The sequence below is a fragment of the Adiantum capillus-veneris genome, chromosome 5 (assembly GCF_014529385.1).
Source record: "Adiantum capillus-veneris isolate H3 chromosome 5, ASM1452938v2, whole genome shotgun sequence".
Classification (NCBI taxonomy): domain Eukaryota; kingdom Viridiplantae; phylum Streptophyta; class Polypodiopsida; order Polypodiales; family Pteridaceae; genus Adiantum; species Adiantum capillus-veneris.
In genome coordinates, this window is record NC_140935.1 from 173,053,024 (window position 1) to 173,078,542 (window position 25,519).

At 42.1% G+C, this 25,519-nt stretch overlaps 1 protein-coding gene across 1 annotated transcript; it reads right to left on the reverse strand.

Moving 5' to 3' along the window:
- Positions 1 to 14,740: 14,740 nt before the first annotated feature.
- LOC147458570 (uncharacterized) lies at positions 14,741 to 15,995 on the reverse strand. Its single transcript, XM_086513439.1, has 8 exons — positions 15,921 to 15,995; positions 15,773 to 15,847; positions 15,609 to 15,677; positions 15,393 to 15,500; positions 15,224 to 15,298; positions 15,081 to 15,134; positions 14,942 to 14,989; positions 14,741 to 14,839 (listed from the first exon to the last, which is right to left on the reverse strand). The coding sequence occupies exons 1-8, from the start codon at positions 15,990 to 15,992 to the stop codon at positions 14,741 to 14,743; spliced, it is 600 nt and encodes a 199-aa protein (XP_086369565.1). The 5' UTR covers positions 15,993 to 15,995.
- Between the last annotated feature and the right edge of the window lie 9,524 nt (positions 15,996 to 25,519).

Sequence of the window (25,519 nt, forward strand, 5' to 3'; positions counted from 1 at the left end):
CAGATTTATGTGGAGCTTGTCCCCCCTCCGATAGGCATTCCTATTATGATTTCTTCCATCAAGGGAGACTTGTTACAATAAAATCTTTGTGTTCCTTGTGACCTAGGTGATGCAATGAAGATGAAAAGCTTCATGCATCACAAGCATAACATAAACTTTGTGGAAAGCATTAACTATCTCGAAGCCTCGGTCCCAAGACCTCAAACACCTTTGAAGGTGGAGAGAGTTAGCAGGGAATGAGGGTAGGGAAGAGGAAGAAGAAACATTTCATAGGAGAAAGAATTAGTTCCTCACTTATCATCACTCTTCTTGCTAGCATACATAATAGCATAGTAATGAAGATGGAGAAGATGGCAAGCTTAAGCATTGAAGCATGGCTCTTGGTTGAATTTTCATTCCATAGCCAAGAGTGTTGGTGTAGGCTCTCAACCTCTCTACTTGCTTGGAGAAGGAGAGGGAGCTCTTGAACTTTGCACTTCACACAATGAGAGTGTGTGCAAATGTGTGTGGGAGCGTATACCCCCTAAGAAAGCCCCTAGCTTCCTTGGTCGACCCCCCCTTGTAGCTCATGCTTGAAGCTCATTGGACCCCTCTAGGCCTAGTCAATCACAAGCAGAAGGTAAATCAAGTAACAAGGGTAGTCTTGGGACAAGTGTCCCCCTTTCCCCTTTGAGAGAGAGGACTTGATAAATGTAAAAACAATAATCTTCTAATTTATCATTGGACCCCTTGTGTGGCCAACCAATAGGCTTCAGGCACACCATGAGGACAACATGAGGAGGAACTTGACAAGTGTCCCTTTTTCTTTCTTTGTACCAAGCATTCCTTGTGTGAGTGTGTGTGAGTGTGTGTGTGTGTGTTCTCTCTCATCCCCCCTCTTGTAGGGCTCGCCCCCTCCTTGTAGGGATTAACTTTGACTTTTGTGCCACCTCAAGCCCCTCAACCTTGGGCCTAGTTCTCACCACAAGCTTGGCCCTTAAGCCCCTCAAGCTTGGGTTGGGTTCTCTCCTCAAGTACATCCCTAGCATCTCAAGAATGATAAGCATCTCAATCATCAAGCATCTCAGTCATCATTAGGCACCTCAAGCACCTTAGTCATCAAGCACAACAAGCACCTTAAGCACCTTAAGCTTGGGCCAGGTTCCCTCAGCCCTAGCTTACCCTAAGGTCAAAGGACTTTTACACTAATTATTGGAGGTCTTCAATGAATCTAACCCTAAGGTCTTATGCTCCATTGGTTAGCCTTTCTCTTTGATAGAACATCTCTCATGTGGGCCCCGTGTTGAGATAGATCTATAAGCACATGTCTATATCTTAACCCTTGTTGTTGCTGTTAATTCTCCAACATTAAATGATCAGTTTAATATGAGAAAATCATTTGAGTTGGTTAGATATTAGATTTTATGTCATTAACTTGCTCTTGAAATAATAGTCGTCCTTGACTATGAGGTAGATGAGATAAAGCCTTAGTCATTAGTCAATCTTACTTAGCGGGTAGAGATCCCTTTTTACCCTACGACATCTTTCCAAGATGGATGGCTAATCCATTTGGTGCTTGGGAGACATAGCTGCAGCAAGCATGTCTGCTCTTTAGTCCATTTCATTCTCCCAAAGTAGAGTGACAAATTATACTTGGTGTTTGAGAGACGTCGTCATCACAAACTCGATTCTAAGCATGCATACTATTTAGATTTGTGCACAATTGAAAACAGAACTATTCTTATAAGACAAAAACATGGATCATTTAAAAGAAATTTGTACATTTGCTTACACTAATGTAGCATTGTAAGCTTCTTAGTAAAGTCATGTTGTGGTCCTGCTATTTGAGATAATTTTTCTATGAGCGTCTGTTACCATATACATGTGGTAGTGATGTGTGTGAACACACTAGGACCGCCGGGGCATTTTTCCCCTCTTTAGGAGGTTTTTTCCCCCGTGCATTGTATATGCTCCCATCACTCTAGAGCTATCTATCTTTCCATTGCACACTAAGTAACACACTCTCTATTGTGTGCCTTGAGCTTCCTTCGTCTTCTCCAAGCTGTGTGTGTTTCTCTGCAACCCTAATTCCAACAATTGGTACAAGAGCAGGTCACATCCTCCCAAGCTTAGTCGCCAGCTACTCCAGCGCACGCCTGCTCACTTTCTCCAATTTGGGCTCATTTCGGCCTCCGTTTCCACTACGGGCAGTACTGCACAGGCTATTTCGTCATTTTGTGCAAAATTTTTGTCAGTGCCGTTTTCTGCTTAACATGTGCCTTAAAGTCTTCTACGGTTTGTGCTATATAGCACAGGTTGTTCCCGCTCCGTTTCTCCTATTTTCGGGCAGTTTTCACATCAGGTGAAACATTTACCATGGATGACAACAACAACACAGATGTGCTCAAGATGTTTGCTGTTGAGGACAGGTTGGATGGGGACAATTACCCTATGTGGGCTTATATGATGCAACATGTTCTTGTGTCAAAGGGAGTCTGGAACATTGTGCAGGGCATTGATGTACATCCTGGTTCTGAGGATGTAGGCGATGTTGAGGATGTTGCAGGTCTTGCTGCAAGAAATGCAGCTGTTAGAGTTGTTTTGCCTACGACATAAGAAGCTCGTTGGGATGTTAAAGATGCACAGACTCATTCATTGATTGCGTTGTCTGTGAAGCGCACCATTGTTCCTCACATCCGTTCAGCAAAATCTGCAAAACAGGCTTGGGATATTCTAGCAGGTCTTTATGCAAGCCGCAATGAGGCTAAAATTGCTTTGCTGCGTAAAGAGCTGGAGTCGAAGATTATGTATGAGGAAGATGATATGGACATGTTCCTTGCTAGTGTCAAGGATATCAATGAGCAACTTATTTTTGCAGGTGAAGTTATTTCAGACAGTTCCCTTGTGCAGACTGATCTTGATGCCTTACCAGATTCTTACCAGACTTTTGCTAGTACTTGGAGACTTATGACCCAAGGAAATCCAAAAGTTGTCAAGTTTGATACATTATGCACATTGTTGTTGCAAGAGTCACTTTCCAGAAAAAACAGGACTAGACAACGTGTAGTTGAACAAGATTTTATTGCTTCTCAAAGAAAGGGTGGTAACAGCAATGCAGCCACTTCTTATGGTTGTGCTGCGAGTGGCAAAAATTCTGTTCCTAATGCTTCTGCTGGCAAAAAGAAGATGCGTTGTCATTATTGTAAAGCCAATGATCACTTGATCAAGTCGTGTCCTAAGTTGAAGGCCAAAGAGGCTAAGAAGAAAGAGGGTGGTTCCACTGCAAATGCTGGTTCCACTACAAATGCAGCCATTGTTGAGTCTTCTGTGAAAGGAGATTGTGTTGCTGATGTTGATGCAGAATGGGCTTTTAGCGCAGAGTGCACTTACAATCCTGCTGTCCATGATGCATGCTTGTCAGCTGCTGCAGATTCACATCTGTGGTATTTTGACAGTGGTGCTACAAAGCACATTACCTCACATCGTGAATTGTTTACCTCTCTCGAGTCTGTCCCTCATGGGAATTCAGTCACTTGTGCCAACAACGCCTCTTATCCAGTTCAGGGAGTTGGAAAGATTGTGCTCATTGCTGCTAATGGCAGTTCCTTCACACTTGTTGATGCACTTTATGTACCTGGGATCAAGAAGAATCTCTTGTCTGTATCCGCACTTGCTACACTTGGACTTGCAGTCAAATTTGTGGATGACAGATGTACAGTTCATGATCTCAGTTTTGGTGATGAAATTGTTGCATATGGGCTTTTGTGCCGTAGGCTGTATAAGCTCACTTTGTATGACAAGTGTGGACAAAATTTTGCAAATGTTGTTGCAGATTCAAGGGCTATTTCAGATGCAAAACTTTGGCATGCAGGTTTTGGTCATCTGAATTTTGCCAGTTTGCTGCATTTGAAAAAATCTAATATGGTTGATTCTTTTCTGCCTCTTGAAGCACCTATAAAACATGTTTGTGAAGGCTGTATTTTGGGTAAGATGCAGCATTTGAAGTTTCCAAAGGATGGTTCAGTTAGGGACACATGATGCAGGTTGAGGCTTGTGCATAGTGATGTTTGTGGGCCCATGCAAACTCCGTCCTTGGGCAATTACCTGTACTTCGTGACTTTCATTGATGATTACTCTAGGCATGCAGGGGTATTTCCGCTTAAAGCGAAGTCCGAAGTTTTTATGTGCTTCAAACAATTTTTGGCTATGGCTGAAAATGTCTCGAAATGTACTATGGGCACCCTCCGTTCCGATCGAGGGGGGAGTATATGTCTCATGAATTTAATGCATTTCTGGCTAGTCGTGAGATAAAACACCAATGTACAATGCCTTATACACCTCAACAAAATGGTGTTGCTGAGAGAAAAAATAGGGCACTGATGGAAATGGCACGATGTATGGTCAAAAGTCAAGCTTTACCGCATTCTTTTTGGCTTGAGGCCATCATGTGTGCCACTTATGTACTAAACAGGTGTCCTACGAAAGCTTTGCAGTCTATTACTCCATATGAAGTATGTCATGATAGAAAGCCTTCTATTGAGCACATGCGTGTTTTTCGCTGTCTGGCATATGCTTTGGTGCCACAAGTGCAGCATAGAAAATTGGATGATAAGGCTAACAAATGTATTTTTGTTGGTTATAGTGCTGAAAGCAAAGGTTACAGGTTGTATCATCCGCAAACTAAACGTATTCTGATTTTTTGAGATGTAGTGTTTGGAAGATTCTGTTCAGCCCTTGCTATCATGTACTCGAGACAGTAATGTAAGCTCACAGGACATTTATGACACTTTGTTGCCTCTTTTCAGTGGTGGAAACACGAATGTAAGTTCCAATGAGGCAAATGTACAGCCTATGGGGGTTTCTTAAAATGTTTTAGATCAGCCTATTATTGATGCAGATGTACATGATGTACTTGATGAGGAAAGGGCTGAAAATGAGCAAGCTAGAGGTATGCCAAAATGGTTGGTGCACACTTTGCGTGACAGTAAATTGGATGCACCTTTGTCTAGTCATACTCGTTCAGGCTCTCTCCATGAATCTTATGCATTAGATTGTTATGCTTTGGCTGTGTCTAGCTTACATGATGTTGAGGAGCCTCTGTCTTTTGATGAAGCAAAGAATGTAGAAAATTGGATGGCTGCCATGCAATCAGAATATGATGCACTTATAGAAAATGACACATGGACTTTATGTGATTTGCGTCCTCGCAAAAAGGCCATTGGTACAAAGTGGGTGGACAAGTTGAAACGCAAGCCGGATGGTGAGATCGATCGCCATAAGGCTTGACTTCTTACAAAGGGTTATTCACAGCAAAAAGGCATTGATTATGAAGAGACTTTTGCTCCCACTTGTCGTATGACTACTGTGTGTTTTCTATGTGGATTGGCAGCTCACATTGGTTGGGATGTACATCAATCAGACATTGTTACTGCTTTCTTGAAAGGTGAAATATTTGAGGAAGTTTATGTAACGCAGCCTCGCGGTTTTGTCATAAAAGGACAAGAGGACAAAGTGTGCAGATGTAAGAAGGCTTTGTATGGGTTGAAGCAATCTCCTCGTGTTTGGTATGAGAAAGCTGACACTCATTTGGTTAAACGAGGCTTTCGTAATAGTCCAACAGAAAGAACATTGTATGTAAAGTGTGAGGATGATGTATTTCTCATTGTGGTTCTTTATGTCGATGATTTGCTGATCACTGGACCAAATGAGAGACATATTGCTGAATTCAAGGCTGATTTGAACGTTACTTTCAAGATGAAAGATTTGGGGACTTGAGGATTGCAAACCTATTGCCACTCCCATGGAAACAGGTTTGAAGTTTAGTCTACATGATGCTGGCGATCCTGCTGATGTCACTCTTTACCAAACTGCTGTTGGCTGTCTCATTGATGTATGCAACACGAGGCCGGATATTCAGTTTGCAGTCTCACATGTCAGCAGATTTATGCATAGACCAGGGTCTAAGCATTGGCACGCTGTCAAGAGGATTTTCCGCTACCTTAGTGGCACTTTACATCTTGGCTTGTTTTATCCCAAGGGGGGATCATTGCCGCCAGACTTACATGCTTTTTTGGACTCAGATTGGGCTGGTTGTTTTGACACACAAGTGTCCACAAGTGGTTTTTGTTTCATGCTTGACAGTTCATGTATATCATGGTTGAGCAAGAAGCAACCTACTGTGGCCACTTCGAGTTGTGAGGTGGAGTACAAGGCAGTCTTCACAGCCATGGTTGAGTCTGTATTGCTTAGACACCTTATGGGGTTCATTTGGGTGTTGGACAGGACACTGCCAACACTATCTACACTGACAGTTCGAGCGCATTGGCAGTTGCGAGGAACCTAGTTTTTCATGCTCGCACAAAGCACATTGAGGTGCATTACCACTATGTCAGGGAGAGGCTCTCAACAGGAGAGATCAGCTTGGCTTATGTGCCAACACAGGACAACCTTGTAGATCTTTTTACAAAGGCATTGTCTCGTGAGAAGCTTGAAGCTTTCCGCAAAGCTTTGGGCCTACTCCCCTTTGTGGACTGATCCTGTCCTCAAGAGCATGGCACTTCCCTTTACTCATGTGCCACCTCTCGTTCACCGCATCACTCCAGGGGGGATTTGTTACCATATACATGTGGTAGTGATGTGTGTGAACACACTAGGACCGTCGGGGCATTTTTTCCCTCTTTAGGAGGTTTTTTCCCCCGTGCATTGTATATACGCCCATCACTCTAAGGCTATCTATCTTTCCATTGCACACTAAGTAACACACTCTCTATTGTGTGCCTTGAGCTTCCTTTGTCTTCTCCAAGCTGGGTGTGTTTCTCTGCAACCCTAATTCCAACAGGGTCTATAGGATGCGCACATACCAATAAAGCTTCTTAGCTAATGTAGATTCCTTGGATTAGGCCATGCTTTTATTACCTCTAACTTTGATGGATCCATATAGATACCATCTTGAGAGATAATATGACCTAGGTATTTAATCTCTTGAAAGAGAAGTTCGCTTTTCTTTTTGTTGAGAAAAAGCTTGTTCTCCCTGAATGCTCGAAAAATCACTTGGAGATGTTGCTTATGTTCCTCCAAAGACTTGGAGTAGATGATGATATCATCAAAGAACACCCCAATGAAATTGAGGTAAGGTCTAAAAGAATTCTCCATTAGACGATTGAACGTAGCTGGTGCATTAGTCAAGCCAAAAGGAATGACTAGATATTTATAAAGACCAAACGTTGTGCGAAACGCGGTCTTTAGGATATCTTCATCCACTATCCTTATTTGATGATAGACACTTTTAAGGTCAATCCTACTGAAGTAGGTAGAGCCTTGTAGCTTATCAAACAGATCTTCTACCTGAGGCACGAGAAATCCGTTTTTGATAGTGATACGGTTTAGTGCTCGATAGTCCACACACATACGGTATGTAACATCTTTCTTTTTCACTAAAAGGACTGGAGAACAAAAGGGAGAGTAACTAAACCTCACGATCCCTTTGTCTATACTAATTCTTGTACTTGCTTCATGATCTCCTCTTGTTGAGCTTAAGAGATGCAATAAGGAGGCTTGTTAGGCGGTGAGCTTCTTGGAAGGAGCTCAATGCGATGGTCATCATCCCCTCATTTTGGAGGTAAGTCCATAGGGATATCATCGATGAACACATCTTGGAATCCTTTTAGAAAAATTAGACAAGTCTAACTCTTCTTGATTCCTATCATTTACATTTGATGAAACATTAGGATCTTTTAAAAACTCTTTGACAAAAATCATGTACACAAAAACTGAGCTCTTCATTGATTTATCAAAAGCAAGAGGATTTACAAATGTAATAGTGCAACCACGCTCACTAGCATCTATATACATGTTCTTTCCCCTGTAGGTGAAGTAGACTCTCCTTTCAGGGAACTTCATATTGGCAGCCATGCGATCAAATCATGGCGCCCCTAGGATAGCATCCTCATGTTGGAGAGGAGAGATGAAAAAGTCTTCTTTGTCAACATAGCTTTGGACATGGAGCCTCAAATTACCAATCAAGGAAGTAACGGAGGCTTGCTATACCATATCTCCCATCTCGAAAGCTTGAATGCCCAACATGGTGGCCAACTCTGTTGATATGGAGTTGTGAGTAGAGCCAGGGTCAAACAACATGAAGGCATCATGCTCTCTTACCTTTCCCCAAGCATAGGAAAGTGATGATGCTTTGCAATGAACATCCTCTTTGGAGCTTCAATGGTGGAAGCCCTAGGAGTCTCATTGCGAGCATTCTTCTTGGGGCAAGAACAATAGTCATGTCCTTGCTCCCGCTCCCCACACTTGAAACACTTATGGTCCTTGCGAAAAGCTACAAGCTCTTTAGGAGAGAGTTTGTTTTTGCCTTTGTAAACTCCCTTCTCCTTGGACCAATTTTTGCATTGGTTTTCCCCTTTTCATCAAAGTTTGTCTTTTTTTTCCATGGGCTTGACATTCCGTCTAGTCCCTTGATGAAAATTGATGCGTGAAGCATCCATGGTGTGATGGATTACTTCGATGATAGAACCAAGCCATTGAGAGTTGATGTATTCGGCCATCTCTTCAAGTAATCCCACACAGAATTCTTGCTTTTGCTTGGCAAAGTCTATCTTTTGAAAGGCAGTAGCCTTGAGATGTAAATCCCAAAACCTATCTACATACTTGTGGATAGACTCATGAGAGAGAAGCTTCAAGCTGCACCATTTGATAATCACTTTGTCATTTGCATGGCTTGCAAGGAATTGATTCACGATGGAAACTCGTAGAGTTTTCCATGTCTTTGGGGCTTCGTCGTTGCCACAAACTCTAGCCCACCATTGACGGGATGATTTTTGGAAGTGCATAGCTACACGGTGTAGCTTGGAGGACTCCCTAAAGCCCTCATCTCCAAAGGCCGCATCAAATTGTTGGATGAAGGCCAACACTTTGTTGGTAGCACCAAAGGTTCCATCATAGATGAGAAAAGAGATACTCTTTTCTCCCTCCTTGAACTTATTTAGCTTTTGTGACCTTCGCCGTGCAGGGTGTGATTTGCAATGTTTTCCCCTCCTTTATGCTCTAGGAGAATAGCCATAGCTTTCTTTGGAAGAGGAGGCAGGTGAAGAATAAGGCGAAGAGGGTGACCATTTTCTTGCCCTTTTCTTCCTTTGTTTCCTCTCTTCCCTTTTGGAGTGACGAGGAGAAGGACTGTGTGTTGTTTTTTTCCTCTTGGGAGGAGTGGACGATCGTCTAGACCGCCATCTTCGTGGAGCCACATCTTTAGAGGAGCTTAAAGTTTCATTGCTTTCTTGCTCTTTGGATTCCTCCTCTTGTATGGGAGAGAGTCTTCTTTTGGGGGTCTCTTCAAGAGGCCTCCTAAGCTCTCTCTCCTCTTGGAGAGGAAGGGAGATCCCATAAGCGCAAAGTTGTTGAGTAACTTTGGCTTGCAAAGCAGGGTTATAGCTTGCTACAACCTAGTTATGAGATAATTCACAAACATGGGGGCATCATCATTAGCACCTTCATGTGCAAAATCAAATCTATCAATGTTCATTCTACTCCCTTGGTTAATGTCAGCCATGTTAACAAAATTTGCGTATGTACTTAGTGTATGCTTTGGCAATTCAAAACCTTACTTGCCACTCCTCTTAGCCTGTGAAAATTGGCTCTTAAGTATCTACACCCATGGCTCGAAGTGATTAATTATAGAGAGTAGTGGAGTAGGTATAACATAGAAGACTTGCCAAGGTCTAGCTCCTTTCCGACTTCTTATGGCTCAGTAATGGTAAAGCCGTAGGCAAGTCTAAAAAGACTCCATTATTAAGTCCAAAGCTCCCAAGGTGTTCACCATATCCCACATAGTGGGATCAACAAAACTGATAATAGATCCCAGTTCCACTTACCCTAATATATTAAAAAAATCAAACATTCATAGGCTATTTAAGGACCTCTCTTCTTAAGCAAGAAAAGAGAAACCAAATGCTCTGATACAAATGTAATGGAACTAGCCTATTAACTTGAGAGTAGCAAAAATTAGAGAGAGTACTTTTGTGCAATTACTTTGTGAGCATAGCGGGTGAACATAATTGATGGTAGCAACATAAACATAGCATTTAGTTAACTTAGCATGAACAATGATTTTGCAAGAGAGAGAATTTAGAGAACATGACAACAGTTGAGGACTGGATTTATATGGAGCCGGTCGGTCCCCCCTCCAATGCATTTGTATTATGATTTTTCCCATCAAGAGAGACTTGCTACAATACAATCTTTGTGTTCCTTGTGACCTAAGTGATGCAATGAAGATGGAAAGCTTCAGGCATCACAAGCATAACATAAACTTTGTGGAAAGTAGTAACTATCCCAATCCTCAGTCCCAATACCTAAAACACCTTCGAAGGTGGAGAGAGCTAGCAGGGAATGAGGGTAGGGAAGAGGAAGAAGAAACATTTCATAGGAGAAAGAATTAGTTCCCCACTTATCATCATCTTCTTGCTAGCATACATAATAGCATAGTAATGAAGATGGAGAAGATGGAAAGCTTAAGCATTGAAGCATGGCTGTTGGTTGGACTTGTGCTCCATAGCCAAAAGTGTTGGTGTAGGCTCTCAACCTCTCTACTTGCTTGGAGAAGGAGAGGGAGCTCTTTCACGTTGCACTTCACACAATGAGAGTGTGTGTGGGAGAGTATACCCCCTAAGAAAGCCTCTAGCTTCCTTGGTCAACCCCCCCTTGTAGATCATGCTTGAAGCTCATTGGACCCCTCTAGGCCTAGCCAATCACAAGCAGAAGGTAAATCAAGTAACAAGGGTAGTCTTCGGACAAGTGTCCCCCTTTACCCTTTGAGAGAGAGGACTTGATACCCCCTAAGAAAGCCCCTAGCTTCCTTGGTCGACCCCCCCTTGTAGCTCATGCTTGAAGCTCATTGGACCCCTCTAGGCCTAGCCAATCACAAGCAGAAGGTAAATCAAGTAACAAGGGTAGTCTTGGGGCAAGTGTCCCCCTTTCCCCTTTGAGAGATAGGACTTGATAAATGTTAAAAAAATTAATTAAATCTTCTAATTTATCATTGGACCCCTTGGGTGGTCAACCAATAGGCTTCAGGCACACCATGAGGGCAACATGAGGAGGAACTTGACAAGTGTCCCTTTTGCTTTCATTGTACCAGGCATGCCTTGTGTGAGTGTGTGTGTGTTCTCTCTCATCTCCCCTCTTGTAGGGCTTGCCCCCTCCTTGTAGGGATTAGCTTTGACTTTTGTGCCACCTCAAGCCCCTCAACCTTGGGCCTAGTTCTCACCACAAGCTTGGCCCTTAAGCCCCTCAAGCTTGGGCTCGGTTCTCACCTCAAGTACATCCCTAGCATCTCAAGCATGACAAGCATCGCAATCAAGCACCTCAAACATATCAAGCATCTCAGTCATCAGGCACCTCAAGCACCTTAGTCATCAAGCACAACAAGCACCTCAAGCACCTTAAGCTTGGGCCGAGTTCCCACCTCAAGCTCAGCCCTAGCTTACCTAAGGTCAAAGGACTTTTACACTAAATATTGGAGGTCTTCAATGAAGATAACCCTAAGGTCTTATGCTGCATTGGTTAGCCTTGCTCTTTGATAGACCATCTCTCATGTGGACCCATTTTTCATTGGCCCCGTGTTGAGATAGATCTATAAGCACATGTCTATATCTTAACCCTTGTTCCCATTTATTCTCCCACATTAAATGATCAGTTTTATATGAGAAAATCATTTGGGTGGTAGACCATCTATAGGCGTCGATAACTAGTGACGACTCTGCCCTACCCACACTCGAACAGCACTGCACCATCGACAGGCCTGCATCGAGCAAGCATACGATCTATAGGGAAGCACACATTTTTGAAGCTACGGGTGGTTCCCATGCTCTTGGCCACCTTCTGTCTGTGTTTTATCGACAAAGGTCTCAAGCCCGATAATACCAGGAGAGAGTCCAATCTTGAGGTGAGCCATGGCCATGGCTACTCAGGCCTCTTCTTGAGGCAAGCTTACTTTTGCAGGGGTCGTGGCAACGCCCCCACACTCGACATCAATGCTCGTCTTTAGCATGAGGTCAAGAGGCTTCGCAAGGAAAACTTAGACCTAAAACAAAGGCTCGCAGCAATCAAGATCCGTCTCACCGTAGTGGAGAAATGCAAAGATGAAAAGGCAGAAAAGATGGAAGCCATGCTCACTAACACCAAGGCGGAGGTAGAGATCACTCTTACAAAGGAGGTCAAGACTCAAGTGAATGAAGTTGTTTCTCGCAAAGTTGTCAACCGTGTGACATCCACGCGATGCGAACGCCAATGGCAAGAGGTCATTTCCCTTAATGCTCGCATTGGTGGGCTCCCAATCAATTGGAAAGAGGAGGGGGACATTGAATTTGATAAGGCCCTTCCTCGAATTCAAGCGGCACTCCCCATGGTACAATGGGATGAAGAGGCAATCACTGTTGCTACCCATGAGCACCAAACCAACCAAGCCGTCCTCACTCCCAAGACTAAAGCAGATCGAATTAAACTCCTTCAGCAATTGAAAGCTTCTCAAAGACACTAGATTTTGGATTGCATAAGATCTTACACCCACTCAACTCAAACAAAAAAGGGTAGAACTTCAAAAGATACATGAAGCACGGACAATAGGAAAATGGATAGTGTATCAATGAGGAGGTAAAGCCATTATCTAGGAGTTTTGAACTCCTAAGCTCACCTCCCCCTCACTTGTCCCTTCTTAGGTTCGTTCTTGTTCTTTTTTTTTAATAATCCCTCGTGGGACGCTTAGTCACCTTACCTGAGATGTATATGATAGCCCGATCTATTGTAATGTTTTGTTTTTGGTCCCAAAGGTCATATATGACCTCCGTGGACGATAATTTAATCTCTCTCTCTCTCTCTCTCTCTCTCTACACACATAGTCGGGCCTCCAAGGTGGGCCACTCTCTCTGTAGCCCTACATAGCTCCAAACTACGGCCATCCCTCTCTAAGTCTTTGCTGTGCAACGGTCTACGTGGCAGGTTTGAATTTTTCCCTCCATAATATGGTAATATAGATAGTAGGATGAGCCTATATATAGGACGATTGGGGTCCACATGTAAGTGCAAGTAGACCTTTAAAAGATGGTGGTAATGCTCTTAGAAAACCTAGGTTTAGTGTAACCTCACCTATAAATTTTGAGATTTGCCATTAGAAATGTTTTTCTCTGGTTTTGGAAACATAAGAGGAAAGGGCTCTTTAAGGTTTTGAAGTATGAGCAATGTGAGTAAAGGTAAAGTACTTTTACATAATAAAAGAGTCAATTATTTTAAGGGAAAATAAAAAATGATAGGTTTGTGTGTGTGTGTGTGTGTGTGTGTGTGTGTATGTGCCGCTATGAGAGAGAGAGAGAGAGAGAGAGAGAGAGAGAGAGAGAGAGAGAGAGAGAGAGAGAGAGAGAGAGAGAGGCCTTAGTCCCTCCTACATCGCATGCATCCCTCTTGCCTATAGATGGGTGAAGCCATGGTGAGGGTGTGTTGAACCTAAAGCTGGCATTGAAAATGCAAAAGAGATGGAGCTCCTGGTAACAACAGCTATGGTAGGTGAAGGGGGTTTGTTGGGGAGGATTATGACTAAAGTGGACAAAGTAAAAGACCATGGAGGGGATACCCTCCATCCTAATAAGGTCTCGAGCTTGAGCACCCAATTGTGCACACACACACACACACACACACACACACAAGGGGGACTAAATATCTGGCAACTCTCTAGCTCTGCATCGTATGCAGTTTTAGCTCGCTTTTGTCGTTTTTTGGAGCTTCACTTCATCTGTAGCTTTAGCTCAAACAGTAGTAGCTAGGCTCTTGTCATCTGTAGCTTCAGCTTTTGTCTTCAATTGCAACTTCAGCCTAAACAACAGCTCTCTCTCTCTCTCTCTCTCTCTCTCTCTCTCTCTCTCTCTCTCTCTCTCTCTCTCTCTCTCTCTCTCGCGTGCGTGCGTGCGTAGTGCAGCAATGGCGGGATTCCTTTTCGACTACCTTTGACCATACCTCCACTCCTTGCCTCTTCGACTACCTCCAAGGCTGCCTATTCGGCTACCTCTGGACTACCACAAGGAGCTTTGGATGACTTACCATATGGCAAAAAGTATATAATTGCTAGATATATTACTAGTTTCAATACACACATCTAGCAAAAGTGCAAACTAGTAAGCGTGAGAATACTCCTAGATGCTTCAAGTAGTAATTTTCTTACCATATAGGAAGTTGAGTAGCTATATGGTAAGATAATTGCTAGATGAATCAAGAGAGCAGTCTCACTTACTAGTTTGAGATGTGTTATGAAACTAGCAAAATATCTAGCAACTCAAATATATGCAATAGTAATTCATCTAGTAACTTCAAAGCAAGAAGTAGTAATCCATGTAGCAACTACAATATCCAACTAGTAAGTCAATTAGTAAATAATTGCTAGATGAATCAAGAGAATTCAAGATCACTTGTCAATTTAAGATATGAAGTTAATTGAGAGTGCTCATCTAAACATAAATCATATTAGTCATTTGACCTCAAGCTAATACACATTGGAAATAAACAACCATTGAGAATGTCCATTTAGATACAATAATTAATCATCATTACACAAATGAATGTCTTTTAAAGTTAAAACACCTAGCTTTGCAAAATCGATATGCACTACTCCTTAAACTAAGATCCATGCCACTAAGTCCTCAGACATTGTTGAGGAAGTAGTGTCATTCACTTTCCTGCCAAAGAATGAATGTGTCTTCTTCAAAGCACACTAAGTGGGCTTGATCAATTGGTAGATCTCTTCCACTTTTTGAGTATGAAGCCACTTCATTAGAATGACTTCTTTGTCTCTAGTAGACAATGTTCTTGCCTACAAAAAAAATATGATGCAAATGTAAGATTCTAAAATGCTATATCTTTCTCATGTTTAAAGAACTAATGCAAGCAAGACTTCATATGATCTAAAACACACCTTGGTTTCCATAAGAGACTTCTCTCCACCACCTTCTCTTAAGGACTCCTATACCATTGAAGTAATAAAGTTATTTATAAGAAATCAAAGACTCTTCTTAAATGAAATCCTAAATAATTACCTTTTTTTAATGTTTTACCGCCTTGGAAGCTTTGTCTTTTTCTTCTAACAAATCTTTTAACTTACTTGTAACCTTTTAAAATAAAAATGACTCAATAACTTAAAATGCTAAGAAGAACATCACACTAACCCTAGGTAAGATAATGATAAAATTAAGTATACCTTTCTCTTTCGATTGCTTTTCCTAGAGTTTGCATCCATGTCATCCGCAGCACAAGACTGGCTTGTACTTTTATCCTTCATTTTCTTCACCAATGAAAATAAATAAAGACACTACATAACTAAAATATAGCATGAATCTCATCAAAAGATAATTTTTTTACAATCAAACCTTTTTCGTCACATTATCACCATTGCCACCCCCCTCATAATCTATATGTGACTCTTTTCCTTGTAATGAGACTTTTGAGCTTTCATATCTTATAAAATGTTGATACTCCTATACAATTGTAAAGAAAACATGATCTTCACACACACACACACACACAAAGAGAGAGAGAGAGAGAGAGAGAGAGAGAGAGAGAGAGAGAGAGATTGATTAACAAACCTCATAAGCACTTTTTGGATCATCCTCTTCCATCCATGACATATCGTGAATGTACACATCCTCATCTTTCTACATTCACAAAAAAGAAACATAAATAAAGTAAACTTATTACTACCTCATAGCAAGCATAAATAATTTAAATGTCATATCACAAAAGAACCTACACGATTTGATATATCATCAGCTTTATCATCGATAACAAACTTCGTCACTTGCTCATCAACATGAGAACTCTCAATCTGAAAGAAGTTTAATGTGAATAACATAGAATAAATCAAATAAAACCCATGTCATAGAAGAATATGTACTCACCGTTGCATGAAGCTCTCCTTCTTGATCATCTTTCTCATCCTTGTGCTCAATCGTTATATTATCATCATCCATACATAAGACCTATAATTCTAAATATTATTAAACAAACTTGCAAAGATGTCAAAACAAATATAGGCTCAACATAAATTACTATACCATGGAGTTGGTTGAGCAAAGTGTCTCTTGGCTTGTCTTTTCTTTGCTCCACTTACATTTTGCCGCTAAAGACTTGATACACCATGTGTATAAATCTTCCTCCTTCCATGGATAAGCCACACCATTTATTGTAATGGCCTTGAGCGTTGCTATCTTCTCTTTAATGATCCTCAAAACTACATTCTTTTGCTCATTGTTGTTACGAAGATCGCCAATGGCTTCTCCTTTAGCAAACCACTTTCTCACCTCTCCATCATTGACATACAATACTCTATATTGCTCAGGATGCTGTTTTAAGAGAAAATCTTGACCATACAACTTATTTTTCTCTCTCAATTTTGGTGGTGGCTGCCTAAAAATCTGATCATACACAACAGGATCATATCTAGGTGGATCACCGATTGCAGCGGTGCTAGAAGGATCCGAAGTTACCCTCTTATTTCCAGAATAATTTGATCTCCACACATTGAGAGTTTTAATAGCCTCTTCACCAGATCCTCCTAGTAGCTGCTGTAACAATGATTGTGGGCAACTCATACTTGCCCTGACAAAGTAACAAAATCATATTTACGATACAATATTTATAAATTTAAATTAAATAACTAAAACAAAACAACATAAAATCAATTTTAAAGAGTTTTCAATAAAAGTTCTTACACATAATTGTTACCATATACATGTGGTAGTGATGTGTGTGAACACACTAGGACCGCCGGGGCATTTTTTCCCTCTTTAGGAGGTTTTTTTCCCTGTGCATTGTATATACGCCCATCACTCTAGGGCTATCTATCTTTCCATTGCACACTAAGTTACACACCCTCTATTGTGTGCCTTGAGCTTCCTTCGTCTTCTCCAAGCTGTGTGTGTTTCTTTGCAACCCTAATACCAACAATTGGTATCAGAGCAGGTCACGTCCTCCCAAGCTTGGTCGCCAGCTACTCTAGCACACGCCTGCTCACTTTCTCCAATTTCAGTGAGCTTTGGCAAGCGTTCGCAGGTCGACAAAAATTTTGGGCAGGCTTAAAGAGCTCGGTCTGCTCAGAATTTTGATTTAGACTCATTTCGGCCTCCGTTTCCACTACATGCAGTACTGCACATGCTATTTCGTCATTTTGTGAAGAATTTTTGTCAGTGCCGTTTTCTGCATAACAGGTGCCTTATAGTCTTCTATGGTTTGTGCTATATAGCACAGGTTGTTCCCGCTCCGTTTCTCCTACTTTCGGGCAGTTTTCACATCAGGTGCAACATTTACCATGGCTGACAACAACAACCCAGATGTGTTCAAGATGTTTGCTGCTGCTGAGGACAGGTTGGATGGGGACAACTACCCTATGTGGGCTTATATGATGCAACATGTTATTGTGTCAAAGGGTGTCTGGAACATTGTGCAGGGCATTGATGTACGTCGTGGTTCTGAGGATGTAGGCGATGTTGAGGATGTTGCAGCTCTTGCTGTAAGGATTGCAGCTGTTAGAGTTGTTTTGCCTACTGCAGAACAAGCTCGTTGGGAGGTTAAGGATGCACAGGATCATGAATTGATTGCGTTGTCTGTGAAGCACACCATTGTTCCTCACATCCGTTCAGCAAAATCTGCAAAACAGGCTTGGGATATTCTAGCAGGTCTTTATGCAAGCCGCAATGAGGCTAAAATTGCTTTGTTGCGTAAAGAGCTGGATTCGAAGATTATGCATGAGGAAGATGATATGGACACTTTCCATGCTAGTGTCAAGGATATCAATGAGCAGCTTATTTCTGCAGGTGAAGTCATTTCAGACAGTTCCCTTGTGCAGACTGTTGTTGATGCCTTGCCAGATTCCTACCAGACTTTTGCTAGTACTTGGAGACTGATGACCCAAGGAAATCCTGAAGTTGTCAAGTTTGATGCATTATGCACATTGCTGTTGCAAGAGTCACTTTCTAGGAAAAACAGGACTAGGCAGCGTGCAGTTGAACAAGCTTTTATTGCTTCTCAAAGAAAGGGTTATGGTTTTGCTGCGAGTGGCAAAAATTCTATTCCTAATGCTTCTGCTGGCAGCACTTCGTCTGGCAATTCTGGTGATAAGGGCAAAAAGAAGATGCGTTGCCATTATTGTAAATCCAATGCTCACATGATCAAGTCGTGTCCTAAGTTGAAGGCCAACGAGGCTAAGAAGAAAGAGGGTGGTTCCACTGCAAATGCTGGTTCCACTACAAATGCAGCCATTGTTGAGTCTTCTGTGAAAGGAGACTGTGTTGCTGATGTTGATGCAGAATGGGCTTTTAGTGTAGAGTGCACTTACAATCCTGTTGTCCATGATGCATGCTTGTCAGTAGCTGCAGATATGTGTGGTATTTCGACAGTGGTGCTACAAAGCACATTACCTCACATCATGAATTGTTTACCTCTCTCGAGTCTGTCCCTCATGGGAATTCAGACACTTGTGAAAACAACGCCTCTTATCAAGTTCATGGAGTTGGAAAGATTGTGCTCACTGCTGCTAATGGCAGTTCATTCACACTTGTTGATGCACTTTATGTACCTGGGATCAAGAAGAATCTCTTGTCTGTATCCGCACTTGCTACACTTGGACTTGTAGTCAAATTTGTAGATGTACAGATGTATAATTCATGATATCAGTTTTGATGATGAAATTGTTGCATCTGGCCTTTTGTGCCGTGGGCTGTATAAGCTCACTTTGTATGACAAGTGTGGACAAAACTTTGCAAATGCTATTGCAGATTCAAGGGCTATTTAGATGCAAAACTTTGGCATGCACGTTTTGGTCATTTGAATTTTGCCAGTTTGCTGCGTTTACAAAAATTTGATATGGTTGGTTCTTTGTCGCCTCTTGAAGCACCTGTCAAACATGTTTGTGAAGGCTGTATTTTGGGTAAAATGCAGCGTTCTAAGTTTCCAAAGGATGGTTCAGTTCGGGCCACATGCAGGTTGCAGGTTGCAGCTTGTGCATAGTGATGTTTGTGGGCCTATGCAAACTCCGTCCTTGGGCAATTACCTGTACTTCGTGACTTTCATTGATGATTACTCCAGGCATGCAGGGGTATTTCCGCATGCAGGGCTATGGCTGAAAATGTCTCGAAATGTACTATGGGCACCCTCCGTTCCGATCGAGGGGGGAGTATATGTCTCATGAATTTAATGCATTTCTGGCTAGTCGTGGGATAAAACACCAATGTACAGTGCCTTATACACCTCAGCAAAATGGTGTTGCTGAGAGGAAAAACAGGTCACTGATGGAAATGGCACGATGTATGGTCAAAAGTCAAGCTTTGCCGCATTCTTTTTGGCTTGAGGCCATCATGTGTGCCACTTATGTACTTAACAGGTGTCCTACAAAAGCTTTGCAGTCTATTACTCCATATGAAGCATGGCATGTTTTTGGTTGTTTGGCATATGCTTTGGTGCCACAAGTGCAGCGCAGAAAATTGGATGATAAGGCTGTCAAATGTATTTTTGTTGGTTATAGTGCTGAAAGCAAAGGTTACAGGTTGTATCATCCGCAAACAAAACGTATTCTGGTTTCACAAGATGTAGTGTTTGTGGAAGATTCTGTTCAGCCCTTGCTGTCATGTACTAGAGATAGTAATGTAAGCTCACATGACATTTATGACACTTTGTTGCCTCTTTTCAGTGGTGGAAATACGAATGTAAGTTGCAATGAGGCAAATGTACAACCTATGGGGGTTTCTGAAAATGTTTTAGATCAGTCTATTACTGATGCAGATGTACATGATGTACTTAATGAGGAAAGGGCAGAAAATGAGTAGGCTATAGGTATGCCAAAATGGCTGGTGCACACTTTGCGTGATAGTAAATTGGATGCACCTTTGTCTAGTCGTACTCGTTTAGGCTCTCTCCATGCATCTTATGCATCAGATTGTTATGCTTTGGCTGTGTCTAGTTTACATGATGTTGAGGAGACTCTATCTTTTGATGAAGCACAAAATTCAGAAAATTGGATGGCTTCCATGCAATCAGAATATGATGCACTTATAGAAAATGACACATGGACTTTATGTGATTTGCCTCTTGGCAAAAAGGCCATTGGTACGAAGTGGGTTTACAAGTTGAAACGCAAGCCGGATGGTGAGATCGATCACCAAAAGGGTCGACTTGTTGCAAAGGGTTATGCACAGCAAAAAGGCATAGATTATGAAGAGAATTTTTCTCCCACTTGTCGTATGACTACTGTGCGTTTTCTAAGTGCATTGGCAGCTCATTTTGGTTGGGATGTACATCAATCAGACATTGTTACTTCTTTCTTGAATGGTGACATATTTGAGGAAGTTTATGTAACGCAACCTCGTGGTTTTGTCATAAAAGGACAAAAGGACAAAGTGTGCAAATGTAAGAAGGCTTTGTATCGGTTGAAGCAATCTCCTCGTACTTGGTATGAGAAAGCTGACACTCATTTGGTCAAACGAGGCTTTTGTAACAGTCCAGCAGAAAGCACATTGTATGTAAAGCGTGAGGGTGATGTACTTCTCATTGTGGTTGTTTATGTTGATGATTTGTTGATCACTGGACCAAATGAGAGACATATTGCTGAATTTAAGGCTGATTTAAATGTTACTTTCAAGATGAAAGATTTGGGGCTGTTGCATTATTACTTGGGTATACAGTTTAAGCAGTGTGATAGTGGTATTGCCTTGTGTCAGAAAAGTTACATAGAGACATTGCTATGTAAGTTTGGACTGGAGGATTGCAAACCATTAGGAAAAATATGAACCCTCTAGGGGCCCTTTGGGATTAAGGTTAATTATAGGCCAGCCAATGAGAAGAGGGTGGTGGACACACTCTATGCCCTCAAAAATGTAGGGGGACAAAGTAGTCTTACACTTCTTAAATGGGCTCTTACCTAGTGAGAAGGTGGGGGGGGTGGGGGGGCTCTATGGAACCTCCAACTTCCCTCCTTTTTGATCCGGTTTTGAAAAAATCCCAAAAATTTGAAATTTTTCAAAATTTTCAAAACTCAAATTTCATCTTCTTAAAACCCCCCTAAAACTATTTTATGGTCAAAAAACATTTTTTGACCTCAAAAAGTCAAAACGTGCACCCAAAAACCCTAAAATTCAATTTTTTTTTAAAATTTTTGAAAAATCTTTTTTTGTTATCCAAAGCTCCCCCAAAAGTAGTTCTTAGGCAAAAAGTGATTTTCTCTCTCTAGAACCCCTTTTCCAACCCCTCCTTGGTTGCAACCATCACACTCATACTCTACTCCAACACTCTCTCTCTCTCTACACCATCTCCATTACTGTAGCAAGGAAGCTCCTCTCTCCTCCCCTACCACCTTCCATTGCCACACCAAGCAAAGGTTATCCACCTTCTCCTCCCATTGCCACACCAAGCAAGGGTTATCCACCTTCTCCTCCCATTGCCACAAGGGTTATCCACCTTCTCATATCACTTTATCCTCTGTACATTGTAGGAACAAGCAAGGTCCTTCTCCTCCTCCTAGTTTTCTTTGCTCAACCATGGCCAACTCTACTTCGCAAAGGCGGCCAAAGGATGAGGTCACAGCACTTGCATGCCACAACACTAGAGGTGTAGATGATGAGTGGGTGCCATAAGAGTTCACCAAAGGTGCTTGGGTATACATGCAACCATCTGCTATTGGCCCTCATCGTGTGCGGAATCATGCAAACTTGGATCTTCATTGGAAAGGAAAGCTCCTTGGCTTCAAGAACCGCAAAGACAAGGGGACCGTAGCCATTGTGCAACATGTTTTCTCAATGTCAACCATGCATTTGCAACAACCACCTCGATTTCCAACACATTGTAAGTACATGTTTTGAGAATGCAAAGCTAGGTGTGAAATCACAGTGTAATGTTATTATGGATTCATACTTAAGATTTGTCATGCATTTATAGTCATATTTCCATCCACGTTGGTGGAGGAGCAGCCACTACATAGTCTCTCCGGCACATTCAATGCTATACATGCAGATATTGGAGCAATAATGTTCCCACATCTTTGCCCAACCAAAATCGTTCAAAGAAGGATTTTCTTCCATTCTCACTCCTATATTGTCCCTACTTCTACACAAGCGTTTGGAACGCTTGAACCCATCAAAGTAACTTCCTTATTAAGTATGGAGTGGCCGGTGCCAGATTTGTGGTCGGTAGCATCTTTCAAGCAAAAGATGATAATGGATATCCAAAACTCTTTGAAATACTCTAAAGCTTATAGGTCTGTGGGCTTGAGTTGGTGTTTGCCTATTCATTGTTTTGTGCACATTTTTAAAGAGTTTGGATTTGTGGAGACTACCACAATGCTTGTATGTAAAGATGCGCATTACAAGGAATTAGGAAGGCTTTTAGAAGAGGGAGTTCTGTATGTAATTTCAAGTTCTGTATGTAATTTCAGTCAATTTCAATAAATTTAGGTATTTTATGTTCCCTAGGGAGTAGATAAGCCTACCAAGGGCCAAAACAAACCTGGCCACAAGGGCGCGCAAATGGCCCATCCATCAGTTTTGGATGGGCCATTTGCGCGCCCTTGTGGCCAGTTTTGGATGGGCCATTTGCGCGCCCTTGTGGCCAGGCTTTATTTTGCCCCTGGTAGGCTTATCTACCCCCTAGGATACTTACAAAGCACAAATTTATTGAAATGAATTGGTTTTGCATCATTAATTTAGATGCACCCTTTCTATGGAAATTTCAGCATATGTTCACACTCAAGGACACTAGAAAAGGTGAAATCAATTATGAAATGAAGTTTCCAGTACACTATCACCTGCTTTAGCTCTACCTAGTACACCCCTGCACCAAAAAGTCCAATTACATTGGACATTTGAAATCTCCAAATTAATGTTGCATAGACACTTGGTTTCACAATATGTTATTTTTTTTTATATCCTATAGGGAATTCAAAGCTTGAAATGGCCAAAAAAGGGTGTCCACAAGGATCCATGTAAAATAATGTTGCAAAACCCATAGGTTTTAGTAAATTTGTGCTTTTTAAGTACCCTTGGGGGTAGATAAGCCTACAAGGGGCAAAAAAAAGCCTGGCCACAAGGGCGTGCAAATGGCCCATCCAAAACTGATGGATGGGCCATTTGCGCGCCCTTGTGGCCAGGCTTTTTTTTGCCCCTTATAGGCTTATCTACCCCCAAGGGTACTTAAAAAGCACAAATTTACTGAAATTACATACAGAACTTGAAATTACAAAGTCATTTCATTACAAAGATAATAGACACAGTAGACACAACTGTTGAGCATATTGTCATTGGAAAGTCAAATCATTACAAAGATAAGGGTGTGCAATACAAAAAGAGGGGTAACTTCGGCTAATGCTCGAAGTCTCATCGCAATCGACATGCAAGCTGCATATCTTTTGGCTGTATTGTCACTCGCTTTGCATGTATGGCGCATAGGTTGATATCTTCCAACACCGAAATGATGTGGGCCTCTGCAACTTCTTGAATAGCCTCTAGCGCTATTGCTTGCATTCTATACTGATTTCCATAGCTTTGAAGCACCTCCTTCATAGTGCGAGCAAAGGGGGCGCGTCGAATCAAAAGCTCCGTCGTCTTCTGGTAGTGGCGGATTTTTGCAAATGCCCTTGCTATTTTCCGACGCCGCTGCGGTTGTCTTGGGGGCACTTGCACATTTGCTGGCGGGCGGCGTTTAGGCTTCTTGAAAAACTTAGACTTGCGCCTGTTTACATGCTTAGGGGCTGGTTCTGCAGCCTCTTCTGATTCTTCCTCTTCCCTTGGCTGCCGATCTTGTCGTGTGGGGAGAGCTCCCTGGCCTCCAGGCAATGTCTTCCCCCCAACGACCACCCGGTGTGTGCGCGGTATTTTTTCTCGCAGCCATGGTGGCTCACTCTCTGATTCAGTGTCTATATGGACCACCCGAGTCCTAGATGGTCCTGCTTGTGATTGGTGGTGCGACGGCTGCTCTCTATCGGACTCTGTTGTTTGCTGGCCCTCTTCTTCTCTCCAGCGCTGGGCACGTTGCTTCATTCTCCTTCTAGGTGTTATATCTTGAGGAGGTGGAGATTCAACAGTCCTCGATGACTCTCGTGCCCTACCACCATGTCCACTACCAGATGAGTTCCTGGAATAGCCAGGCGTTCGTGGCCGTTTTCTTGTGCCTTTAAGCCATGACGGCTTCTCACATCCTTGGAGGGTGTTTTTGTTGGCAGGCGGATGCTCTTTCGCGGTTTTTTTGGTGCGTGCCATTTTGTTGGTAAGGGCTCATTTTAAAAGGGCCCTGTTCACACTAATTTTTTCTAAAAAAGTATTATTTTTTAAATAAACATGTCGCTAAGAGTTAGACCCTGCGTTCATGTTTAGTGACTCGCGCAGTATCCACTTTGATCCTTGTCGCACTCTGCATCGCCACCATGCAGCATGCTTGGTGGGACCTTGCGACATTTGCCACTTGTTGCTATGCTCTTGACGACTCCATTTCCGCACTTCAATAGCAATCTTGGATTGTCGCGCACGCTCCATTGTGAGCTTACGAGAAAATGTTGTGCGAAAAAACCAATTGAACATCTCCTCCAAATAATTGGATTGCACCATTCCACCACCATGTCGAGTATTTTTGAAGTACACTCCCCTTGCTCGATAATGGGACTTCTCCATGCCTTGAGTGCTAAAAATTTCAAGCGATCCATACTTGTGCATAAAAAATGCACCATGCGCAAACAAGATATGTTGTTCACATGAGTAAACGATCCACATTATTAAATACAAACAATCCCTTGTAATGAATACACCATGTAAAATGACTTACCATGTAATGTGTGATGTTATTTTCACCCCAAGAAAGGGTGAAGACCTTGGTAAAATCCGCCAAGGCTTCTTGAAATGATTGGCGTTGTTCTTCTGTTGTGCTATTAAGGCCCATAAGCTTGACCATTTTATCAAAATGTGCCCAAACTTGCTTGCGCTTGTTTGCAAGCTCGCCATTTGAATCATTGTTGGTAGTAGCTTTGCATAACTCCTTTCAAAGCTCCCAAAGGTTACCTGCCTGCTGGTTGGAGATGTTTTGAGCAACATATCGACTTGGCTTTCCTTGGGAAACTTTCTTCAAAAAGTGTCTAGCTTTTTGTCCACTCATTGACACTTGTTGAGCAATTTCATGGGCCTCCCCTGTGTTCTTTGCAGCAACGATAGACACATTTCCACCGTGACAGCCCAATGGAATTCAAGAGTACCTCCACTCTTTTGATCGCTTCCTGGGACTTTTCCAACGGTTTCATTGTGAAAGCATAGTCAATGTGGAGCTTCAATAGCCTATCAAAAATGTGCATGAATGCGTGTAATGTACAAAAATGTACATTCGATAGAGGAAATCGAAAGATTGGATTCCAAGCGTGGTCCTTTTGATCACGGTCTAGGGCATTGAGCATGGGACATCTCAGAATAGACACTTCCCATTCTCTACCTTCATCTCCGACATCACGACAATCTAACCCTTGTTCTCCATGCCC

Coding starts and splice junctions, on each gene's coding strand:
- LOC147458570 (XM_086513439.1), bottom strand. CDS start 15,992: ATGGATGATGATAATATAACGATTGAGCACAAGGATGAGAAAGATGAT. Junction 15,135..15,223: donor AAAGCAATCGAAAGAGAAAG/GTATACTTAATT, acceptor TTATTTTAAAAG/GTTACAAGTAAGTTAAAAGA. Junction 14,990..15,080: donor AAGACAAAGCTTCCAAGGCG/GTAAAACATTAA, acceptor TCAATGGTATAG/GAGTCCTTAAGAGAAGGTGG.